Source organism: Anopheles ziemanni, chromosome 3 (assembly GCF_943734765.1).
Source record: "Anopheles ziemanni chromosome 3, idAnoZiCoDA_A2_x.2, whole genome shotgun sequence".
NCBI classification, from domain to species: Eukaryota; Metazoa; Arthropoda; class Insecta; order Diptera; family Culicidae; genus Anopheles; species Anopheles ziemanni.
In genome coordinates this window covers 33119945-33135526 of record NC_080706.1, presented here as the reverse complement: position 1 = coordinate 33135526, position 15582 = coordinate 33119945, and the positions used below count along the sequence as shown (strand labels likewise).

At 45.2% G+C, this 15582-nt stretch overlaps 8 protein-coding genes across 9 annotated transcripts; 5 read left to right on the top strand and 3 right to left on the bottom strand.

Annotated features, from left to right (window-relative positions):
- Nucleotides 1-386: 386 nt before the first annotated feature.
- On the top strand, nt 387-1931 carry LOC131287576 (chitobiosyldiphosphodolichol beta-mannosyltransferase). 2 transcript variants are annotated; one of them, XM_058316638.1, is made up of 3 exons: nt 387-991; nt 1062-1628; nt 1697-1931. In XM_058316638.1, the coding sequence occupies exons 1-3, from the start codon at nt 444-446 to the stop codon at nt 1908-1910; spliced, it is 1329 nt and encodes a 442-aa protein (XP_058172621.1). In that variant the 5' UTR covers nt 387-443; the 3' UTR covers nt 1911-1931. The 2 variants fall into 2 exon arrangements, with proteins under 2 accessions (XP_058172621.1, XP_058172622.1); XM_058316639.1 differs by having other exon boundaries at nt 387-1000.
- A 240-nt stretch (nt 1932-2171) lies between these two features.
- LOC131290070 (histone-lysine N-trimethyltransferase SMYD5) lies at nt 2172-3817 on the top strand. Its single transcript, XM_058319452.1, has 2 exons — nt 2172-2631; nt 2696-3817. Exons 1-2 carry the CDS (start codon nt 2219-2221, stop codon nt 3453-3455), a joined length of 1173 nt encoding a protein of 390 aa, XP_058175435.1. The 5' UTR covers nt 2172-2218; the 3' UTR covers nt 3456-3817.
- On the bottom strand, nt 3492-4638 carry LOC131290071 (DDRGK domain-containing protein 1). Its single transcript, XM_058319453.1, has 3 exons — nt 4497-4638; nt 3950-4434; nt 3492-3878 (listed from the first exon to the last, which is right to left on the bottom strand). Exons 1-3 carry the CDS (start codon nt 4588-4590, stop codon nt 3609-3611), a joined length of 849 nt encoding a protein of 282 aa, XP_058175436.1. The 5' UTR covers nt 4591-4638; the 3' UTR covers nt 3492-3608.
- Nucleotides 4639-4948: 310 nt separating this feature from the next.
- On the top strand, nt 4949-5987 carry LOC131286889 (transmembrane emp24 domain-containing protein eca). Its single transcript, XM_058315897.1, has 4 exons — nt 4949-5182; nt 5257-5388; nt 5475-5710; nt 5781-5987. The coding sequence occupies exons 1-4, from the start codon at nt 5047-5049 to the stop codon at nt 5928-5930; spliced, it is 654 nt and encodes a 217-aa protein (XP_058171880.1). The 5' UTR covers nt 4949-5046; the 3' UTR covers nt 5931-5987.
- A 108-nt stretch (nt 5988-6095) lies between these two features.
- Nucleotides 6096-6502, bottom strand: LOC131289302 (RING finger protein 24). The gene is made up of 2 exons (XM_058318529.1): nt 6312-6502; nt 6096-6237 (listed from the first exon to the last, which is right to left on the bottom strand). Exons 1-2 carry the CDS (start codon nt 6500-6502, stop codon nt 6096-6098), a joined length of 333 nt encoding a protein of 110 aa, XP_058174512.1.
- Nucleotides 6503-6723: 221 nt separating this feature from the next.
- On the bottom strand, nt 6724-8407 carry LOC131287572 (multiple inositol polyphosphate phosphatase 1). The gene is made up of 3 exons (XM_058316634.1): nt 8180-8407; nt 7139-8099; nt 6724-7067 (listed from the first exon to the last, which is right to left on the bottom strand). Exons 1-3 carry the CDS (start codon nt 8364-8366, stop codon nt 6872-6874), a joined length of 1344 nt encoding a protein of 447 aa, XP_058172617.1. The 5' UTR covers nt 8367-8407; the 3' UTR covers nt 6724-6871.
- A 188-nt stretch (nt 8408-8595) lies between these two features.
- Nucleotides 8596-11390, top strand: LOC131286604 (solute carrier family 35 member F6). The gene is made up of 5 exons (XM_058315582.1): nt 8596-8986; nt 9071-9218; nt 9662-9815; nt 10413-10700; nt 10768-11390. Exons 1-5 carry the CDS (start codon nt 8910-8912, stop codon nt 11250-11252), a joined length of 1152 nt encoding a protein of 383 aa, XP_058171565.1. The 5' UTR covers nt 8596-8909; the 3' UTR covers nt 11253-11390.
- A 661-nt stretch (nt 11391-12051) lies between these two features.
- LOC131286330 (MMS19 nucleotide excision repair protein) lies at nt 12052-15322 on the top strand. Its single transcript, XM_058315269.1, has 3 exons — nt 12052-12205; nt 12299-14913; nt 14981-15322. The coding sequence occupies exons 1-3, from the start codon at nt 12118-12120 to the stop codon at nt 15182-15184; spliced, it is 2907 nt and encodes a 968-aa protein (XP_058171252.1). The 5' UTR covers nt 12052-12117; the 3' UTR covers nt 15185-15322.
- Nucleotides 15323-15582: the final 260 nt, after the last annotated feature.

The window sequence follows — 15582 nt, the reverse complement described above, 5'->3', positions numbered from 1 at the left end:
TTTTAACACAAAAAATAACAATCACAAGCTATCTTTAAACACGTCTACTTGGAACCAGTTCACTTGGTAGAATGAGCGGTGCGCGTCAAAATGGTCTCGGCCCCGTTTTTATTGCAGTGCAAAACTACTAGAATGGATACCTGTTTATACATCCGCATTCACGTGCTGTACAATGTGTTGCACGGACAGAGAATTTTTGGGAATAATAAAAATCATCATCAAAAACTATCTACATTGGTGCAATTGTGAGCAAATATTCTAATATATTAGTATATTAAGTTATAAATAATTTTATTAGAAAAAACAAATAAAAATCAGCAACGTTTGTAACGTTGACAGCCGTACTGCTAGCCGAAAACCAGTTTCAACAACTTGTTGCGCCACGTTCTAAATAGACATGTCGTATCGTTTTGGAAGTGCATTGATAATCTCAGTATCACAACATGAGCCTGGAAAGAAAAGTGCAAAATGCGTGCGTTATTGTGCTTGGTGATATTGGACGCAGCCCGCGGATGCAATATCACGTCAAAAGCCTCTCGGAGAACGATTTTTCGGTAGACTTCATTGGCTATGTACAGTCGACGCCCCTCGAAGAAATTCGTCGCAGCCCTAATGTACGGATCCATGCTCTCAATCCCTTTCCTGAACTGGAATTGCCAAACATTCTGAAGTATCTGTTTAAAACCGTATGGCAAGCTCTAGGGTTGTTGATCACTCTGATCAGCATACAGAAGCCAAAGTTCATACTTTGTCAAAACCCTCCGGCGATCCCCGCCGTAATTGTGGCATACTTGTATTGTCTTTTGGCCCGTTCGAAGCTAATCATTGACTGGCATAATTACACTTATTCGATTCTGGCCATCGAGTCCCCAAACTCGCCAGTGGTACGATTCGCTAAACAGATAGAGGCCTTTTTTGGTGCAAGAGCGACTAACAGCTTCTGTGTTACAAAGGCGATGAAAGAAAATCTGCAAGCGGAATGGAACATTCGGTATGGGTTGTTTTCAACAATCTTTCCAGCTTACTGATATTTTATAATACTTTTTTCCAACTCTTTTTAGCGCTACAGTGTTGTACGATCGTCCACCACAGCAATTTCAATCGATCAGTGTTGTGGAGAAGCATAATCTCTTTCTGCGCCTTGGTGAATCTATCGCTGCCTTTAGACCGGCATCAGCCAGTCAAGCAGTTGCGGAGGAAATAATTGAAAGTACGGCTTTCACCGTAAAAGACCGGAATGGTAACGTAAAATTGCTTGACTCGAGGCCGGCAGTCCTGATCTCCAGCACCAGCTGGACGCCGGATGAGGATTTTAGCCTTCTGATCAGTGCCCTGGATCATTACGAAAGAGTAGCAACGGAACAGCCGTTGCATTATCCTAGACTTGTTTGCATTATCACCGGCAAAGGACCGTTGAAGGAGAAGTTTAGTAAAATTATCGAGAGTAAACCGTGGCAAAAAGTGACCGTCCACATGCCTTGGCTGGAGAACGAAGACTATCCAAAGCTGTTGGCCAGCAGTGACTTGGGAGTGTGCCTGCACTACAGCTCCAGTGGGTTGGATTTGCCGATGAAAGTGGTCGACATGTTCGGTTCCGGATTGCCCGTTTGTGCCGTAGATTTTGATTGGTATGTCCGGTGTGTGTGAGAGGCATGATTTGCGCTTGTATTAATATTGCTTTTTTCCCGTATTCCAGCATAGAGGAACTGGTAAAGCATGAGCAGAATGGTTTCATTTTCCGTGACCATCAGGAGCTGGCAGATCAGATAGTTCACTGGTTTTACGACTTCCCGAACAATATTGCCCTTTCAAATACGAAGCAGAACATACAGAAACATTTAAAGGAGTTTCAGTCATTGCGGTGGACCGAAAACTGGAAAAATGTAGCGCTGCCCATATTCAGAGAGTAGTCGAATTGATCACCGTTTCACTCACTTATATGCGGATAGCTGGCGTAGAACAAATTTAGGCTTCTAAACTAATAATGTACATTTAAGAAATGAACTGATTTAATAAAACATTTTTGGAAACATCAAATGTTTCCTGTTTTACTGTGTTTTTTTTTTACAAAATTGTAGAGAGGAAAGAATTTAAAGTTGACGTTGCTGGCAACAATTACGGTATTGTGTTGATATTTGGTTGCACTGCTAGAAACGTCACCGGCAGCTCAAAACCGCGTGAAACACATTCGTGTCCGTCCGAGAAACACGGAAAAACAATGGAAAAAGTGATACTAAAAACTACGCCAGAAAAAGGTCGTGGATTGTATGTAACCGAAACAATCCTCGAAGGAACAATTATATTTCAAGAGCAACCGCTGGTTTCATGCCAATATTCATGGAATGCTGCGTACGGGTACTTGGCATGCGAGTATTGCCTACGTCCGTTAGAAACTGCCGAACGAAATGCGCAACGATTGGCAAATGATCCCACCATCATGTTACCGAGGGCCGAATGTTGTCCGGTGGAGAGCAATCTGGTAAACCATGCAAAGTGTGAACAATGTGGTGTGCTGTACTGCAGCAGCGAATGCAGGAGCAGCGCTCTAGAACGCTACCATGCCGCGATCTGCCTTGGGGCGGAAGCACAAAATGAAAACCATCCGGTAAACGTGTTGGTGGATTTTTGGAAGTAAGTTGTCCGGCGGAATCCGTTAGAGCTGTTTATGTAACAATTGTGTCCTTTCTACTAATAGGAAAATGCACTATCCACCGGAGACATGCGGTATCATGCTGTTTGTGAAAATTGTTGGCCTTTTTCGGCAGACAGTCGATCCACAGGGGTTGCAGAATCAACTGCAGGAGTTCGTTCATAAATCCGTGAACGAAGATCTTCTGATCTTTCATAAAATGCTTGGTGAAAAGTTTACCAAGCAAATAGAGCAACTGTACAGTCTGTTCGCTGTCGCCTTCAACGTTGGTTCAGATGAACGTCTTTCCTGGCTCACAGTGGATAGCTTCAAAAGTCTCATTGCACTGGTTGGCACGAACGGACAAGGAATAGGTACGAGCTCTTTCGGAGATTGGGTTAAAAATGTGTCAGAGTGTGCCATGGATGAAAAGGAACGTACATCTGTGGACCAGCTGATCGATGAATTGTACGGCAAGATGGATACGTTTGTGGGTTCTTTCTTGAACAACGAAGGATCTGCTCTGTATGCCAGGCAAAGCAAGATCAACCACAGCTGTTCACCGAATGCAGAAACTGTATTCCCCCAATCCAACCACGTTCTTGCGCTGAGGGCAACGCGTGATATCCATCCCGGGGAGGAAATTTCCATTTCTTACCTCGATGAATGTAACTTGCAGCGCTCACGACATTCACGACAAAAGATTCTGAAAGATTACTATCTATTCATATGCCAGTGCGAAAAATGTAACCAGGAGATTAATGATCCTGATGAAACGTCCGAAGACGAAGACGATGAGGACGAGGATATGGAGGATTCTGATTAACTCATTGATAAAGAATGGTGCAACGAAAAGTTACAATTGTATCGCATTGTATTTTCAATCAGTTTCTTCAAACAATAAACACGAAACCACAAATGCTTACAAAGCCGACGATTGTGATTAAAATAAGCTGTTTCTATATCACCTTCACCTGCCTTACGCAGTCTCGGAAGCGGCGACAGGAGTCAAATTAATCAGTTGGTTGCTATTTTCCGCCAGTTCAGTAATAGAAATACGTCCTCGCTGTCGAATGAATTTAGCAACAGACTTCAGCTCCTCTTCTGAGATGTAGATGAATTTGCCTCTGTCGTCAATAACGCCGGTAATTCGACCTTCCTTCTGCAATTCTTCGATTCGATCAATTACCGCTTGCACTTTCAGTTTGAAATGTACTGCCAAGTCCTCCAGTACAACGATTTTATTATCCTGAAAAAAATTTGATTGTATCCAATTTAATTTTAAAGTCATTTTTCGTTGGTTGTTTAAAGAGTACTCACCTGAATAAATTGTATAAATTCCTGCAAACTGTTCTGCTTTTCATCGACATTTTCTTCCTCGAAGCCCTCCTCTTCAACACTGAATGCTTGCTTCATTTTTAGGTATTCTTCATGCTCCTTGCGCTCTTTTTCCTCGCGGGCAAGACGCTCCGCTTCCTCGCGCTTCTTTTCTTCCTGTTCCTCTTTCAAGGCCTGCTTTTGCCGTTCTTCCTCCAACAGTGCATCTTGCTTCTTTTGCTCCTCACGATGGCGTAGTTCCTGCTCGCGGTGGGCTTTCTTTTCAGCCTTAGCCTCTAGTTTGGCTCGCTTTTTAGCACCGATTTTTTCTCCACCATAGTCATGCTGTGCCTCGGGAATTGTATCCTCCTCGTCGGAAGCATTCACTGGTTCGGCTACCTGCGCTACTCTCGCGCGGTTCCGTTGGTTTCTGACCACCTGCGCCCGTCGTGGAACATTTTCTTCTTGCTGCGCTCCGGCCTGAGTTCCTGCAGTAGGTGTGGAGTAGTTTTAATAATTCTTATAATGATTTCTCATCACAGATACTCACCGTTCGGTTTTGCCTTGCTTTTGTTTAAAAATAGTAGAGTCAGAAGAACGACTAACAGAGCGGTAGCAATTCCTACGAGCAGTATTAAATCCATTTCTAAATCCGAAAGTTGCCACACAGGTTTGTTGTGTTTTCAACTTGCTCTGTTGGACATTTGTCAAGATGTTGACAATTTTTTAATGAAGCTTCTAGCAGGAAGGTCCATACATTCTATGTACCTTGAGTGGGAAGGATGATATTGGCTTTAAATGGTAAGAATAGAAGGTCTTTTCAAAAACTATTATAATTTAGAGTTTCACGTAATTGTTGCTGTTATTTAACCTTCGAATGGAAGCACATATTTTACATAGACGTGGTATTACACGGCACATCTTGCTGTTAGTAACCGTCGTTGTTCCGTTGACAGCAATTTGACATAAGGGCTTGGTGCCAAATTGCTGCTTTCTAGATCGATTGACGTGTCGCGAGCAAACAGATCCCTAGTATTTTCTTTAATTTCGTGGTGGAATTTGTGTTTCCTTCTTCTCGAATCACGCAACCACCAGCAAGAATGATATATTCTAAATCATTAATGTTGCTGGCATCTCTGTTGCTGGTGCCACTAGCGAACGCCTTGTACTTCCACATCGGTGAAACGGAACGCAAATGTTTCATCGAGGAAATACCGGATGAAACTACGGTAGTAGGTAATACATAAGCATCCGGTTTGCCCAAAGAAACATAGTTGTTGATAATGATCTCCCTATGCTTATTACTCTAGCCAACTATAAGGTGGAGCTGTACGATCCAAGATCTGGAGGATTTATGCCATCTTCACCCGGAATTGGCATGCACGTCGAAATAAAGGATCCTGATGATAAGACGATCCTGTCCCGCGTTTACAGCTCGGAAGGTAAGGATCCGCTAGGCGTTAACTAATGTGCAATTTTAAGTCTCCTGATTAACTGATGGGCTGTGCATTTTTACAATCGCTTGCAGGACGCATTTCGTTCACATCTCATATTCCCGGAGAGCATGTTCTCTGCATGTACTCAAATAGTACGGCCTGGTTCAGTGGTTCGCAGCTTCGTGTCCATCTGGATATTCAGGTCGGAGAGCACACAATCGACTACGCTAACGTTGCACAGAAGGAAAAGCTTACGGAACTGCAGTTGCGTATTCGACAGCTGTTGGATCAAGTGGATCAAATCACAAAAGAACAAAACTATCAAAGAGTAAGAATAATTCACCAACCTCAAGTTTCCGTACAACAACTTACCAATTCTGCATTTCTATTTTTCGCAGTACCGCGAAGAACGATTCCGTCAAACGAGCGACAGCACTAACCAGCGAGTTCTGTGGTGGTCACTTGCGCAAACTTTGGTGCTTCTGGTCATGGGATTCTGGCAAATGAGGCATCTGAAGAGCTTCTTCGAAGCAAAGAAACTAGTTTAGGTTTATAAATCTGGTAAAACTGTGAGTCACGAATTGCAATAAATTTTGTGAAACTAATTCAATTCAACCGTCACACGTGGCACGATTTTTCCAAATTGCTTTATTTGCTTTGATTTTATTGATTATGCTCTTTAATCATAGAAATACTATTTGTCCACGTTAGTTTTATTTAATCATGCAGATGGGGCACATTTTCTGCAAAGAAATCCATTGCTTGATGCACTTAGTATGAAACGCATGTTCACACTTCAGGGCTTTCCGTTGATTGTGGTACTTTATGTCGGAACGACAAATGGCGCAGAAAGACCTGTAAAGTGTAAAGAGAGAAAGAGCCAAAGTGTTATTTCTCAGTCTTCCAAAACGTGATAAGGGCCACATTACAGGTTGAGCACCGACAGACGCTTCAGCTTGATCCGATCGTAGTTTGGGCGAAATTGGTCGTCACTGGGCACAACCGTATAACAACACTCGCCGTGGCTGTCCTGCCGTTGTAAGTATAAAATTGCCGTCGACGTAAAGGCCGATTTCTCCATGATTAATGGTGTTTCCAGAACGACGTTGGAAAGGTTCATTTTGTGAGGAATTTCGTTACATTCTTTACACTCGCCGAAAACCAACAATAACTACGTGGAAAGGGTGAACTTACTGCTCGCGTCTATTTATGCAGCGTGCCAAGATAAGATAATTCAGATTTTTTTTCCACAACAATCGAACGATAACAACCAACCATCGAGAAAGTGTCTTACAATCAGATAAAGAACTGTGTGGAACGAATAATCTTATCAATGCGATTCAAAAACATTTGTTTATTTATGTATATGCGCGTGCATTGTTATAGCTTCATCTTAGCTTGCTAAACACCACAATAAACATCTGCATTGTTGCATGCATGTCAACACACATAGTAAAATAAATTAAATATAATTCTGCAAAAACATAGATTACAGCTCGTCTTTTCTAAAGGTAGGCACATGCGGCTCGGAACACATAGTATTCAAATCACACTGTTCAATACGATCAACGTAAAGTTGCTTAAAGCGTTTATAATCGCAAAGCAGAGCATTCTCCGGGCAACCTGGTATATAAGTAAGTCGTTCTTGATGATAAAGACCTACGGATTGGGTCCCGTTTGAACAGCTGAAAAAAAGGAGGAAAAGGTTTGTATAAATGCTTATCCGAATATTATTACGGCGGTTAGTAGCCCTTACCTGTATAGGACAAAGTATAAGTTCGATCCAAATGCATCGATGTGACTAACGCGCCATTTCCGCTTGTAGCGATAACTTTGAGCCGTTAGTGGCTCGTTGTCTTTATACAAGTTCAAGAAAGCAATCGACTTTAGCAACGTTCCCGAATGGGTGAAATAAAATGTAAAACGTGGCCTTTCCTCGCTGGCGTCGAAGTTGGCAAACAAATCGCTAAATGCTGAACATGCTTGCTTGTATGTTAACTCGTAACCATAACCGTCGATCCAGTAGTATTTCAGATCCTCGTTGTATTCCAAAGCGGAAATGCTTTCCTTGTCAAACAGCGTGCACCAAGGCGATATGTCTCGTTCGTTCCATGCAGTTTCGAACGCGCAGGTTTGGTATATTGCGTGTACATCCTCGGGACTAACAAACGTGCCGATGCGCTTGGATAACTTTTCGATAACAATCCTCATCTCTTTGGAGCTTCCAAAACGATCCTTCTCCCGGTAGGAATATGGATTTTCCTTCACTTGTTTCCTCCACTTCTCGCATCCCTTATAAAAGCGCAGCACCGGATCGCGCCGTAGTGCTTCGGGGTATTCGATCGATTCGTCTTGTCCGAAAAGTCCACGGGTAAAATTGCGTGCGCTATACTCCGCACGTTCGGTTTTGGTAAATTTAAAATAAAACTGGCTGCTGTCGTAACGTCCGGGGAGGTGGCTACCAAAACGCTTCCGAAATCGCTCGCCTAGATGGAATAACTCTTGGCCTCCCTCGCGCACAAGAAGTTTCGCCTCATCGGGCGTTACTTGCGGCTTCCAGGATTCAAATTTGGTCAGCTGCTCCTTGCACAACCGACCATGCTCGAGAATGTCACGCTGAAGTTCAACGAGCGTCCCATGCATATGATCGATGATGCTTTTCGATGGATTTCTTGTGCCATGGCGAAACAATCCCCAAATTTTGTCCACTGTACAGTCTGTGGAAAGTAGAAAACTTGTTAACCGGTTTAATACATGAGGTTTAAAAAGCATACTCCGTTTGACCCGCACTTCTTACCATCGACGGTAGCAATGTTGCGTACATCCTTGTTCTGTACATGCCGATATGGAGTTTTGGTACCAAGCCGGCGGAAAACGGTATCCTTGGGATTATCGGCACACCATCGCTCGGCGCCGGTTAGAAAACATAGGCAAACAAGTACTACGTGGAAGGAAACCAAACAGGGTGTAGAGAGGGTCACCATTTTGCTGGAAAAGGGATAAATTATTCATTAAACTTATTTCGTCTTTTCTACATCCTCGCACTGAGGGAGTTGAAAGAAACCTATTGTTTATCAAACGTGGTGCACACATCCCCCGCAAGATGGCGTGATGGAGTATTTCCGAAACAAAACATCAAACGCTAGGTTTACCAGCAGTTTGATTTCATCTCGCGTCGTGATCAGCTGGCCTCACGTAGTCGAGGATTACTTCGTGACGCTGATCAAAGCTGCGGGTCATAGGGAGGCCAACAACACAGCCTCGAGTTTCGTTTCATGTCCTCCTGCAATACACAAGGATCGCAGGAAGTGCAATCACTGTTTCTTTTAGGGCGTTGATTTGCGTCGTGTGTTTTGTGATAGCAATACATGGTGTAGAAAGACGAGCAAAATAATACTCGTTCGTGGCAGTCATTGTTATCGACGCTAGTGATTTTTGTATGTGTTGTTTATCGTAGCAGTTTGTTTATCTGTAGCATTTTACTACCACTTAAAGTACGCGACATTTAAAAGCAGAGTGAAAACAAGATGGCCTGGACGAAATGGCAATTCGTGCTCGCGCTTACGATGGTTGTTACGGGCTCGATTAACACTCTGAGTACAAAGTACGTGCAAGTGGTTTCATTTCATGGCACCCTTTTTTCACCAGCATCTTCTTGTACCATTTCTCCCATTGCATCGCATCGTAGGTGGGCCGACAACATCGAATCCGAAGGCTCGGATGGACAAGTGCGACGGTTCGAGCACCCGTTTGTGCAAGCCTGTGCCATGTTCATCGGCGAATTCCTTTGTTTACTCGCATTCAAAGGCGTTTACTACCACATGCGTCGCAAGAACGTAAGTACTTCCTTTTCCTTTCCCCGTACCGTCGGAATTCCCTTCGGAATCTTCGATCACAACAGGACAATTGGAGGAAACCTCACGCCTTTCAAAAGAAAGAACGAGAGCGAAGAATTATCTTATGTGGCTAACACCAGAAATATCCTTTTTTCGCGATGGCAGATAACGAGGAAGTAGCACGTTCTGATTCATTTCACTAACCGGCTCTGGTCAGCCCGTAAACTTCTCCGTTTCTCCCTGGAGATCGTTCCCCGTTACGGCATGTTGCAGGGACTGAAAGCGAGCTGCTTATCAGCATGCGTAGAATATGTGTTTTTCTTTAATCGTGTTGTATTTCCTCGTTATGGGCAGATCTTTTTTGTGTCTGCTTGCCTTTTAATTATTTTCTATGGTTTCTATTTTCAATTGTACGTTTGCCTTCCCCTTTTTCCTCCTTACAGAATGGAGCTGAAGATCGGCATGACCTCGTGCGCGGCAATCGCGAGTTTAGCCCCTTTGTCCTGTTCGTGCCGGCCATGTGCGATATGCTGGCCACTTCCATTATGTACGTCGGGCTGAATCTGACCTATCCCTCTAGTTTTCAGCTGCTGAGAGGTAAGCAAAAGCTCCCGTATCCAACATCCAATACTAGGCCCTGTTCGATAACGTACGTGAGCTCAAACTGATGACGCCAACAAGGGATGAATCTCTCTTGAACTAACTCGATAAATGGTTGTTTTTGGCGGTTCTTTGTGTAATCATATGCACATTCAGCGTTTGCTCACAGTTTTGAAGCGATAGTGCAACAATGACTCACCCGCCCTGTTTTCTTTTTTGCTCGCTATTATATGATCGTTCGTTCTGGGTTGGCTGTTCAGCAATGGGGAAGGTTGCGCTAATTCTTTTTGTTTTTCTTCCATGTAACTCTCGTGCCAGCTCACTTCTGTAACACCACAGTTTTCCCTGGCACATGTAAGGTTTCCATTCTACGTAACATTTGGCAATTATATGATTCAAATAATGATCAACGATTTCAATCAAACCAAAAGTTAAATATTGCTCTGTTTGTTGTATTTATAACGATTTTTTCACGGCCACAGACAACTAATTCTGAGTAAAAAAAAATACCATGCCTTTTATTGATTACAAAATAATCGCTATCATCGTCCGGTTTACGATTTTGATTCCAATACTTTTTTTTCTTGTTAACAGGATCAGTTATAATCTTTGTGGGCATACTGAGTGTTGCATTCCTAAACCGGACACTCGTGAAACGAGAATGGATTGGAATCGGTTTCATAATGGTAGGTTTGGTAGTGGTCGGAATGTCCGACGTGGTATCGAACGATGACACCGGTTCCCAGTACACTCGCAATAACGTTATCACCGGCGACTTGCTGATCATACTGGCACAAATAATCACCGCCGTCCAGATGGTGTATGAGGAGTACTATGTGGCTGGCTTAGATATTCCCGCGTTGCAGGCTGTTGGATGGGAAGGTAACTAGTTAAGAAGATCAAGGTGGTAGTTCAGATTTTTCAATGCTGTGCTTCTTTTTCCATCCAGGATTCTTTGGGTTCTCAGTGCTCGGTTCGTTGCTGCTACCGATGTACTTCATACGCGTGATGTCACCGTTCAACAACAATGCCCACGGTGTGCTGGAGGATCTACCGGATGCTCTGGCGCAGATCAAGAACAACTACCAACTGATCCTTGCGATCGGTGGAACGGTTGTGTCGATCGCATTCTTCAACTTTGCCGGTATCAGTGTCACGAAGGAAATATCCGCCACCACCCGTATGGTGCTTGATTCCGTGCGTACGCTCGTCGTGTGGATGGTTTCGTTGTTGCTGGTGTGGCAAAAGTTCCACTACCTACAGTTGATCGGGTTTGCGGGGCTTCTGTTTGGCATGTGCCTGTACAATGATATTCTGGTGCTGCAAACGTACCGGCGCGTGAAGGTTGCGCTGTTGCTTCGCATAGGACGGCAGTCGGCTGATAGGATGAGCGAGGTCATTATTAACCGGCAGGCCGATGAACCGGACCGTTAGACTGAAGCTGTGCGACTGAAGGATATCTGCGTGCGGAGCTGGCAGCAGTTGTCCCCATGGGATTCGTTTCTTACGTGTTTAATGTTGTAATTCTTCTTTTGATACTCATAGAAGCGTGTATCAAAAGTTCATCTCACTGATCGACTCTTTACTGGTAGGGGAATAAAATTGTAACTAAAACAAATTAGTGGACCTTGTTTGTTGCGTTGAAGAAATATTTAAGGATGTGGGTTATATATTTTAATCGTTGTCTGGAGACGTTGCAAAGGTCCGATACAGTTGAATCCATTCCGTTTGTAGTTCATTCGTCGTTCCATAGTCATTAGTAGTGGGGCCGGCGGACTGTCCCTGCAACCCAGTGGCAGCTTTGGTTGTGCCAGGCTGCCCAGGCATTCAAGCAGCCTTGCAACCCGGACTGCTCACCCCGCTTCTGTCTTATCAATGCAACTCCATCCTCCCAAGGGATTGGATTGGACCCAAGCTTGGGTAAACGGAGCAACATGTACACGCTCTGTATGGCTTGGACATACCAGAATAATAGTTGGGTAGAAGAGTCTATGTAGCTTTCAGGAGGCGTCGGATCCTACCTCATTCATAGACCCACAGACATATTTTTTTTTTGATTTTCTTCTATTGGTAACTGACAAATTCAGTAAAATTCAAACGACAAAACGCATTGTCATCCACGCTAGTAAACTGAGCCACCCTGGTACTAACAAAGGGTGTGACGTTTAATTTGTGTTGGCTGTCACCTTTGTTTTTGTTATCGTTGAGTTTCGAAAACATCGTGCACAATCAGCTCTTGTTGGGGAAGAATTATTCCTCAGAATAATCTTCTGGCTCAGTGTAAATTCCCATTAGTATCATGAAGTTCCCTTGGTCCCACACTACGATCGTTGATATGATCAAAAATGATCATAAAGTTGAAGAAAAGTGCCACAAAGTAACGGCAGGTAAGCATGCGAGCATAAAAAACAATCCTTTGTTTCGTTACCCACTTGGAATTACTGTAGCTAAATGATGTTTTTTAATGCCACCGCCTATAGACATTATTGCAGGCAAACTTACGATAGCAGAGTTCGTTGAAGAGCTGGGACCTGCACTGACTCACACCGATGCCTCCGTTCGGGCGCAGGGCACACTGTTGTTATCGAACGTGCTGAAGGATTTACCACCGGAAGGACTCACCGGGGAGCAACTGGAGTTTGTCAGTGCGTTTTATTGTGACCGCGCAAAGGACCACAATGCCGTCTCTCCCATGGTCCTCGTAGGTATGGAAGCACTTAGCCGCATGACGAATCTTTCCGATGCTGCCGCCGTGCGACTGTTGCGATCACTCTTTGAACTCATTCCCTGCCAGAGCCAGAAGAAACCGGAACGAACACTGTACTTTCAAACGATAGTGGCCTTGTCCGAGCGCAAAACGGATGCACTGAAAGAATGGGGTGCCGACTTCATCTACGGCGTTATCGGCGCAATGGAGGGCGAGCGGGATCCGCGTAACTTGCTGTACCTTTTCGAGCAAATGCCGACATTTATCCGCGCGTACCCGATGCACCATCTGGCGGAGGAAATGTTTGAAACGTTTGCGTGCTACTTTCCCATCGACTTCCATCCGAACCCGAACGATCCGGTTCCGATCACGCGCGATACTCTAGCCGAGAAGTTGGCCGATTGTCTTTGTGCGACCGCGGAGATGGCGGTGTTTGCCGTACCGCTGCTGCTGGAAAAACTCGACAGTAGTCTTAACGTGGCCAAGCTGGACTCTTTGGCTTTACTTGGCCGTTGTTTGGCTCTGCTCGACGTTAAAGAGGTCGAGGAACATCAGGCTGAATTGTGGAGCGCGCTGAAACGGGAATTGTTTCCATCCGGACCGAGCTCCAGCACCGACAAGGCGCTTCAGGAGGCTGGATATGCGGCAATGCAAGCGTTAGCGAAAAATGCTTCCACAAGCGAATCTTCAGCAAAAGCCTTTCTCGATCAAACATTGCTCGGCGTGATGGGAAGTTTAACTGACGCGAGCTCCAAAAACTTCGAGGCGAGCCTGCAAGTCGAACTGGCTTGTGCCCGTGCAAGTTCCTATTGTGCGGTGTATGTCATCGAAAAGCTCGTACCGATGCTACTCGCCCAGCTGAACGTGGATGGGTTCGTTGAGATGCGGCTTCAAAACATCCTCGTCGATAGCCTTCAGCGTCTGATGATTCCCTGCGCTCAGTGGTATTGCTGGGCCGAGCTCGACCCTACTCTTCTCGGCCAGGTGCAAAAGAAGTTCATCGAAATTCTTCTGCAACAGCCGAACGCTAGCGAACAAAAACGGTCCGCCTTGAAAGCATTGGCAGCCGTGCCGGAAATGGTGACGAGTGAAAATCGCTACGTCGTGTACAACACGATTGTGAACGATTTGCTTACTAGCATTGACAAAGTGCCCCAGACAGATGCCGTTGAGGACTGCTTGTATTCCTTTGCCACTCGCAACCAGCAGGAAGTTAAAACGGTCGTCCTCAATAAGCTGATCACACATGACTATGCCACAACCGAGCAGGCGGTGATCCAGCGTACTTTCAAAGCGCTGGGGAAATTGATTCTTTATCATGGTTACATGGAAAAGATGATTGATTTCTTTCTCTCGCTCGTGTTTGCAAAGCCTCCTCCGGTCGACGATCGGTTAGCAATCGTCGCCATGGACACGTTGACGGACGTGGTCGAAACGGGTAACCATAGCCAACTAGCGAAAGCAGAACTGTACGTTCAGTACAAGCTGCTCGATCGCTTTTTCGAGTATGTCACGGATCAGCTGACCTCCGACTATCTGTACAGCATGTCCCGTTTAATAGCAGCCGTCGTAAAGCAACTCCCAACGGACGAGCAGAAGGATTTGGTACTCAAACGCCTACCCACTCTGCAGCTTCAGCGTCGCTCCCACCTGTACTTGGCATCCGGCTTGCTTGGCTATCTCGATGAAAGCGTACCACTGGTGGACCATTTCGAGTCGCTCGTAAACGACCTTAGCAAACTGGCTCTCGAAACGGACGACGAGCGTGTTCGGCAGGTTTGCCATCGCTTGCTGTGTAGTTTGTTTAACCGCATGCCGGACGACGACCATCATCGTGGGGTTCTAAAGCGGCTGCTGGCGGTGCTCAAGACGGAGCTGAAAAAGCACAACCACCAGGCTGTGCTCATCCTCGGTTGGATTGGCAAAGGGTTGATAGCACGAGGCCACGCGGAAGCGGGTGAGATCATCGACGACGTGGCCGAGCTGCTCGATCACCCAACGCTCAGTCACATGGCCGCACTTGCGTTCGAGATCCTGTCGCTGGAGTTCCCTCAGCTGCACCTACCTCTGCTAAAGGGCCTTTTCAAACAGAAGCTTTTCGTGTGGGTCATGAAGAAGCTGGAAGGTAAGATGGAACAGTATGCCGTCGCGCACCTGAAGGCTTTGGTGTTTGTGTTCAAGGCGACACCGCACGCGGTGCTCAAGATGAACCTCGCGAAGGTTGGCCCAGTGTTGCTGAAGTGTCTGGCACAGGACGACGACTACACGATGGTCGAGGCATTGACGATGGTAGGCCGATTAATTCGCGAACTGGATGTTTTTGTGCAGGACCACCTGCAGTCGTTGATTCCGGTGCTTCTGAAGCTGGCCACACGAGAGTCTTCCATGGTAAGTACCCTGTCCGATCGGACCTCCTCGAAGTATACTCTCAACGTTCTTTGTTTTTGATTTACAGAAAGTGCGCATTGGGGCGCTCGAGTGTTTGCTCTACATCTGTAAATATCCAACCTTCCTGCTGCTTCCTTTCAAACAGACCGCGTTGATCGAGCTCCAGAAGCCGCTGGACGATCGTAAGCGTCTAGTGCGAAATGCGGCCGTAGCTGCTCGGCTTCAATGGTATTTGGTTGGCAGTACAGAGGAAGCGAAGGATGACAAGTGAAGTAACGGCCAGTACCGGTGGGAGGAGTGAACATCGACAGCCAAATTACCTCGGCCTTCCTCTGCGCACGCCGGGTGACGCTTTCCAATGAGGATCGCTTAATAGCCTATAGCTTGGTGATGCATTTTATTCGAACGAAGCGCATTTGTTTTAAAGACATCTTCAAAGTAGAAGTGGAGAGGATCGGCCCAGAAACATCTCCGCAAGCTTCCCTTGTTTCATTGGAAAATAAAGATAACATTCTATTGTAACCAGATTATTTAGTCCTGTGAATGTCTGTTGAATATTTTGGATGGTAAATTGTTCAATCATAATCCTTTAAAGTTATCTTTTTTATATATTTATATTTTTATTGATAAACTTAACAAACTACTAAAAAACCAACCACTGTTCAAAGT

Bases quoted from the DNA above. Each gene is read 5' to 3' on its own strand.
- LOC131290071 (XM_058319453.1), bottom strand. From the start codon at position 4,590: ATGGATTTAATACTGCTCGTAGGAATTGCTACCGCTCTGTTAGTCGTT. The intron at 4,435-4,496 runs GTGAGTATCTGT...CACCTACTGCAG, and splicing joins AAGCAAGGCAAAACCGAACG to GAACTCAGGCCGGAGCGCAG. The intron at 3,879-3,949 runs GTGAGTACTCTT...AATTTTTTTCAG, and splicing joins AATTTATACAATTTATTCAG to GATAATAAAATCGTTGTACT.
- LOC131290070 (XM_058319452.1), top strand. From the start codon at position 2,219: ATGGAAAAAGTGATACTAAAAACTACGCCAGAAAAAGGTCGTGGATTG. The intron at 2,632-2,695 runs GTAAGTTGTCCG...TTCTACTAATAG, and splicing joins GTGTTGGTGGATTTTTGGAA to GAAAATGCACTATCCACCGG.
- LOC131286604 (XM_058315582.1), top strand. From the start codon at position 8,910: ATGGCCTGGACGAAATGGCAATTCGTGCTCGCGCTTACGATGGTTGTT. The intron at 9,219-9,661 runs GTAAGTACTTCC...TCCTCCTTACAG, and splicing joins ACCACATGCGTCGCAAGAAC to AATGGAGCTGAAGATCGGCA. The intron at 9,816-10,412 runs GTAAGCAAAAGC...TCTTGTTAACAG, and splicing joins TAGTTTTCAGCTGCTGAGAG to GATCAGTTATAATCTTTGTG.
- LOC131287572 (XM_058316634.1), bottom strand. From the start codon at position 8,366: ATGGTGACCCTCTCTACACCCTGTTTGGTTTCCTTCCACGTAGTACTT. The intron at 8,100-8,179 runs GTAAGAAGTGCG...TACTTTCCACAG, and splicing joins CAACATTGCTACCGTCGATG to ACTGTACAGTGGACAAAATT. The intron at 7,068-7,138 runs GTAAGGGCTACT...CCTTTTTTTCAG, and splicing joins TTATACTTTGTCCTATACAG to CTGTTCAAACGGGACCCAAT.
- LOC131286330 (XM_058315269.1), top strand. From the start codon at position 12,118: ATGAAGTTCCCTTGGTCCCACACTACGATCGTTGATATGATCAAAAAT. The intron at 12,206-12,298 runs GTAAGCATGCGA...CACCGCCTATAG, and splicing joins GTGCCACAAAGTAACGGCAG to ACATTATTGCAGGCAAACTT. The intron at 14,914-14,980 runs GTAAGTACCCTG...TTTGATTTACAG, and splicing joins CCACACGAGAGTCTTCCATG to AAAGTGCGCATTGGGGCGCT.
- LOC131289302 (XM_058318529.1), bottom strand. From the start codon at position 6,502: ATGAACCTTTCCAACGTCGTTCTGGAAACACCATTAATCATGGAGAAA. The intron at 6,238-6,311 runs GTAATGTGGCCC...TACACTTTACAG, and splicing joins CGTCTGTCGGTGCTCAACCT to GTCTTTCTGCGCCATTTGTC.
- LOC131286889 (XM_058315897.1), top strand. From the start codon at position 5,047: ATGATATATTCTAAATCATTAATGTTGCTGGCATCTCTGTTGCTGGTG. The intron at 5,183-5,256 runs GTAATACATAAG...TTATTACTCTAG, and splicing joins GGATGAAACTACGGTAGTAG to CCAACTATAAGGTGGAGCTG. The intron at 5,389-5,474 runs GTAAGGATCCGC...AATCGCTTGCAG, and splicing joins CCGCGTTTACAGCTCGGAAG to GACGCATTTCGTTCACATCT.
- LOC131287576 (XM_058316639.1), top strand. From the start codon at position 444: ATGAGCCTGGAAAGAAAAGTGCAAAATGCGTGCGTTATTGTGCTTGGT. The intron at 1,001-1,061 runs GTTTTCAACAAT...AACTCTTTTTAG, and splicing joins TGGAACATTCGGTATGGGTT to CGCTACAGTGTTGTACGATC. The intron at 1,629-1,696 runs GTATGTCCGGTG...CCCGTATTCCAG, and splicing joins TGTGCCGTAGATTTTGATTG to CATAGAGGAACTGGTAAAGC.